This window comes from Zerene cesonia, chromosome 19 (genome assembly GCF_012273895.1).
Source record: "Zerene cesonia ecotype Mississippi chromosome 19, Zerene_cesonia_1.1, whole genome shotgun sequence".
NCBI lineage: Eukaryota > Metazoa > Arthropoda > Insecta > Lepidoptera > Pieridae > Zerene > Zerene cesonia.
In genome coordinates, this window is record NC_052120.1 from 2,866,498 (window position 1) to 2,872,703 (window position 6,206).

The 6,206-nt window shown below is 30.0% G+C and overlaps 1 protein-coding gene across 1 annotated transcript; it reads left to right on the top strand.

The window, feature by feature from the left end:
• The first annotated feature begins 591 nt into the window (after positions 1-591).
• On the top strand, positions 592-5,956 carry LOC119834579 (gastrula zinc finger protein XlCGF46.1-like). The gene is made up of 8 exons (XM_038358975.1): positions 592-832; positions 984-1,112; positions 2,266-2,494; positions 2,593-2,646; positions 2,721-2,853; positions 3,576-3,800; positions 4,146-4,254; positions 5,456-5,956. Exons 1-8 carry the CDS (start codon positions 716-718, stop codon positions 5,948-5,950), a joined length of 1,491 nt encoding a protein of 496 aa, XP_038214903.1. The 5' UTR covers positions 592-715; the 3' UTR covers positions 5,951-5,956.
• Positions 5,957-6,206: the final 250 nt, after the last annotated feature.

Here is a 6,206-nt window from a genome sequence, read left to right on the forward strand (position 1 = left end):
ATACGATTAGCAATTATATTAGCAAAAAAATAATAATAATTAGGTAAGTACAAATATTCTTTCTAATTAATCCGCCCTCTTATGATGTTAAAAAGCTCTGAAATCAGTTCTAAGTACTTTACTATATACATCTGGACAACAATTTTTTACAAGCTTATATAATATCGACATAACGCAATTACCGTTTCGTATTTTCACTCATCGTTCCTTAAAAGTGACTTATCATTTATGTTATCAAAATATCTTAGTAACTATCGCGGTACTTACATCATGTAGCTGAAATAATTTAGGTAATTAATTAAAAGTTTTATTGTTATTTTAAATAAACTAAGATTACAGACAGGAAACATTTGTGTCTTTGTGTTTAAATTAGTAACACTTTCGCACAAAAACTACAAAAACAATTTCAAAAATTTCAATTTCAAAAATAAACACAAGCCTCTAGAATTTTTTTCATTTGTGTGAATATTATATCAAAGTCTTAGTACAAAGTAATCAAAGTTATAACGTCTAACACCTTCAAATGGATATGCGCCATAATGTTAAGTTTATGACATTCGGAGCCAAGCCAGTGACAGTTGACAGATGACATTCATTTGTTTTAACTATTGTATTTTGTTTGAATGTTGCGAATTACTTTGAAAATAGTAGTCCAAATAATACAAAATAACTCGTTAATTTTAATAAAATTTCATTCGATTAATAGTGTGTTATAATGGCAAGTAATTTGAAGTCATGTAGAATTTGTTTAATTGAAAATTGTGTGGGTGGAAAATCGTTCGATGAAGATGTAAACTTGTTGCAGTTGTTTGAATTTTGTAGTGGTCTTCATGTGAGTATAAAACTTACTAATCAGTTGAAATATTTTCTCCGAAACATACAATTACACATACAAATGACTTCAAAATTTAAATGGAAACAGTAATTTTAGTAATTTCTTGTTTTTCTAGTCCATAGCTAAAATATCATTATTATTTTATTAGATTGGAAAAAGTTCACCCAGATTATTATGTGAAATATGTCAAGAGGAATTGCATAGGTTTGCGAAATTCAAGAAAAAATGTACAGAATCAGAATTATTTTGGGAATCATTAAAAAACTGTGATACAATAGTAAGTACATGGAAAAATGTGGTTTAAAGTAATTAAGAGATTCTTTATGAATATGTCTCTTTTCCTAGTAATTTTGAACTCACATGTCATGATACATCTTGGTTCCTTATTGTATCAATCTATATATATTTAAGTTAAAAATGAGCTCAGTTACTGACAGTATTTAATACTATAAATTCCAAATTATATTATAATTTGTTGTACTATTTCCCTTAAAACAAAATATATTTTCCAATGTTCCTAAAATGAATGAGTTCTCATTTAATTATAGATGTTATATAATACACTATCTGCAATTAAATTTTAATTTATTCTTGATTTTAATTCTATATCATCTTAACTCCAATCAGAAAAAGAAAATGAATGATAATGCAAATCTATTTTCATTCAGTTTTTATAAACTGAATTATTATAGTATTTTCTTGTGTTTGATTTTATGCATGTATTATACATTTAGAAATTAAAGACTTTTAAACTAATTTTAAATATGATTTATTCATTATATTATTAGCCCAACGTTTCGATCACTCTCCCCGTGACCACACTCGCTGTAGGCGAGACTGAGATGTTACACGTCTTGAAGGTCATACAAAAATTGTTGTTTGTGAACTGCCTCCACCTATTTCTCCGCAGTTGGTATGTATATAGGTGTAGGTGTATTTTTCCGAATGTTGGCAGTATTGGCTGATAGTGTCGTCTAGTCTTTTGGTATGTCTGACATAGGGTTTTAAATTTTTGATAACAGGATCCCATGTGTTGGAAAGCTGCAAACCATAGTCGTTCTCTATTGAAATTTGGATGTTTTTTTATTTCAATAGCCTCACCTACAAGTTTTGGAAAAAAATTATTTTCTCTGGCGAGGATTTGTGGTTGGTCGAATTGTAAGAAGTGGTTGTTGTCCAGAGTTCACATACCGCAGACTTTTTGTTACGCCTATGCTTGATATCAGCAATGTGGTCCTTCAGTCGGCTACCAATGCTTCTTTTTGTTTGGCCGACGTAGAAGAGACCACAATCACAGTCTAACTTGTACACACCTGTTTCTTGTAAAGGAATATTACTTTACCGCTGAGGTGGGCAGCATCACAGAGGTGGATCCATGAATATTAGTAACTATTTTTGAAAAAAAAAACGCAATGTAGTATATATTTCAGAAAAATGAAGATCAAAGCAATATCATTAAAAAAGAAAAGAATTTGGTTGATGAATATGGTTTGAATATAGAATCTGTTATTTATGAATCATTGTGTGACAATGGAAATGCATCTGACGTAGATAAAAATTATGCTGAGTCCCCTACAGATTATAAACACTTGGAAGATTCTTTAGCTAAAAATAAATTTCGTGAAAAACCTTTGGGAAAACTAAAAACCAAAAAGAAAAGTGAGTTTTTATGTTCAAAGTTATATATTATTACTACAATATTATTATTACTAGAACTAGAACAAATTTATTTATTTTATGTTTTTTTTTCATTTTAGCTGTATTAAAAACAGTGACGGTAAGGGACATTCAAGAAAGAAATACATGCTGTGGTAATTTGGATATTTTTATATATATGTAAAGTGCTACGGCAATTTTGGTTTATCTCAAATATTTTTCTTTTTAGGTTTGTGTAATATTTCTTGTTCAAATACCGAAGTTTTAAATAATCATTTAAGTGAACACTTGGCACAAGGCAATTTGAAATGTCAAATATGTGATTATATAGGGCAGGACTTTGCTGATCTGGTGACACATAGGTGAGCACTTATTACATAAGATTAATAGCCGAGTTCAAAGCTTCTGGATATGTTCTGTATAGCTAGTCCATTAGATAAAATGGCAATAATATTTATGAAAGTACTTAAACTGAGTTTGATATAAATATGATATAAAATACTACAAGGGCCTCATACCTAATTAATTCATGTACATTCTTGGATATAGCAATGTCACGTAATAAAATCATTCCCTGCTACGGTTAGGCAAGAAACGCAGGTTCGAATCCTGCCTCGTGATCAAATTTTTTCTATTCTTTCAAAATTTCTCATTTATAAATATAAAGCATTTCAATGCTATAAAACTAAAAATTAAAATCATCCTCTCTTAAAAAAATGTTGGTTTGTACTGACAATTTTCTACTCAAACATTGGAGTAATTTTTTTTAAACTGTTTTTATTTTCAAATGAATACCGACTGTAATCTCCAGTTGGGTTGACCCCGATAAAATTCAAAAAGTGCCTTTGCTATATCACTTTATTTGTTAAATTTATTTTCATAATTTTCGCTCACTACTCTGGCTCCGGCTCCACTGGGTTAGTCGTTTATCATAATGAAATAATATAAACTATTTTTTTAAGTTAGATAAAACTACACTTGTTCTGCTAATTTGATTAATATCGGCTGAGTAGTTTCCATTACAGACAAACAACGTGACTCGTTATTTATTAACATTAAGATATAGTTTAAAATATGGTTTTAGGTATAAACATGAGCCCAGTACAATATTTTCTTGTTTCCTTTGTAAAGTGAGGAAAGGCAGCCTCCTCTCACTGGAGTTCCATTTTAGGCACACCCATTTAAATAAGGTTGGTGGGTGGTGCGCGGAGTGCGGGAAGTCCTTTGAGATTTTTAACACTTGGCGTCGACATATGCTTGTCCATAAACCAAATAAAGAACTGTTAGTGTGCGATTATTGTGGAAAAAGGTACAGTTCACTTTCATTTTTTAAGTAAAAAATTCTTTAGCCGCATTGGTTACGTTTTTGCTGGGAATATACTTAGGGAGTATTATTACTGGCATATTAATGTTATAATTTGCCGATAGAAGCAGTTACTCTTTTATATGTCGATTACATTTATTTTATTAAGAAAATGTTTGTTTATGTTATATATATTTAAAACAAATGAGATCTTAAATTTATGTTGTTAGGATTTTTTATAGGCCCTTACTAGTCTTTTTAAAAAAATGTATATTTCTTTTTATTTATTTAATACATATATTCTTAAATAATAAAATATTACATTAATGGCTGATACAGAAAATATTGCAGGTACATATATAAATATCAAATAGAAGAGCATATAATACACCATTTGCGGAAAAGTCAATATGTTTGCGAAACTTGTGGTAAGGGTTTCCACAAGAAATTTAACTTAAAGGTGAGGTTCCATAGTAAACATTATTCATTCACTTCTACTTTTATTTAGTGCTTCTTAGAAACATACTACAGACATTATAATGAACTTAATGAAATCATTTTGTAAAGTGGGTTACCTTAACCTACATATATTTAAAAATATGCGTACCTACATTAATAAAGTAATGCAACATGAAGTAAATGCAATGTTCATTTGAAGTATGAACGAATACAATATATCATTAGCATACTAACCTGCTGGTAATGTTATGCAACTCGAAAATACTTTCGCATTTTTAATTTAGCATTAACAGCATATAGTTTGGCGCAACAACATCTCTTATTTATTGAATGTTTCGCTAGCTTTATTATCAAACGTTAGAGGAATTTTGTTTTACCAATTCCAGTGTGTGCATAAAATATTCCAATTACACTTGAATTTCTCTTCTATAAAGTTTACTTTGTAGAACTTTTTAATGAAAATTGCGAGACATGTTTACATTAAGTGTTGCAAGCTTCTATTCATTATGCAAAGTGGTTTTAATGTACTTGATGTTTATGTTATGCTGGCTGATTATTTTCATTTTCTTAGATTAAAAAAAAAGACAAAACAGACGAAAACATTTTGGGCTATTATTTTTGGTTTGGGTTCGACCAATGCCAAGTTATGAGCTGGATAATAAATGTCTTGATACTAAAGAGCATACATTAACTATATGAGACGTTTTTTGAGATTTTTAAACCCCTTTTCCCCCTGGTTAGATTTCGAGAGATTTGATTTAATTTCCTATTCGCACTTGGGATTTCTTAAATTGTGAGTTTTTAGTGTAAGTGTGTTTTTAAAAAGAAAAAGAAATTAGCTCATTTTATTTAAATAACTAAACTAAGATTTGTGTCGCGTTACCCATATTCTAGCCATAAAATCATATTTTACTTGATTAAAAGTTATTTTTCGGTGTCTTTGCTGTACCTTTCTGAAATAATAACGTTTTATTTGCCGAACCCCTTTCTCCAAATTGAGATCAAATAAGATTCCTTAAGAATGCCTCACATAATTAATATATGTCATAAATCTGTGTTACTTGTTGTGTGTCGCTGGACTGTTTGTACTACAGAATGTCTTAACTTTTTCTACGTATAACCTTTTTATTTATATGTTGGTAAAATGCGTCCGATGTGTTGAATATTTTAAATTTGTTTTTAATTTGCTATTATTACTTTAGAGCCACCAAAGGAATATACACCGTTCAAGCGTGCCCGTAAAATGTAGCCACTGTCATAAAACATACAAAAACCGAGAGAGTTTGGATGTCCATTTGAAAGAAGTGAAAAGGGATAAACCGTATATATGTGAAATATGCTCCAAGCGTTTCAGCCTACCCTCAAATTTGAAAAATCATTTATTCTTCCACACAGGACAAAAACCTTTCGAGTGCGATGTCTGTGGGCTGAAGTATAAAACTAAAAGTAGTTTGAAAAGCCATAAATTGAAGCATTTGGGAATTTATAAGTTCAAATGTTCAAATTGTGTTCGGTGTTTTACGACGTCAGTGCAGCTCAGAAGGCATTCTACAATACACACAGGTATAAGGAAGTTCAAATGTGCGCATTGTGATAAGAGCTTTAACGAAAGGTATAGATTGGAAGCGCATTCTGCCAAACACACAGAGCTACAGCTTAAGACGGAAGGTTTGGGGGCTGAGAATAAAACTTTTTGAAAAGTATCTTTGTTGTTTTAATTGGTGAACGAAAATATATTTTTATGATAGTTATTTAAAGGGTTTAGCAAACTGTGATCTTACCGTTTATTGGGTAGGTACCCTATAGCCGGTCACAGTAAAAGAAGAGGACATAATTTCTTTTTTTTCCTAAAAAAAGAGCTTTTAACATTATAACAATATATTTTAACCAAATAATTTTACATATTTTGTAAACATAATCTATCAAGTTTTGATATCCGCAGCAATAAAAATT

Coding starts and splice junctions, on each gene's coding strand:
- LOC119834579 (XM_038358975.1), top strand. CDS start 716: ATGGCAAGTAATTTGAAGTCATGTAGAATTTGTTTAATTGAAAATTGT. Junction 2,495..2,592: donor ACTAAAAACCAAAAAGAAAA/GTGAGTTTTTAT, acceptor TTTTCATTTTAG/CTGTATTAAAAACAGTGACG. Junction 4,255..5,455: donor ACAAGAAATTTAACTTAAAG/GTGAGGTTCCAT, acceptor TTATTACTTTAG/AGCCACCAAAGGAATATACA.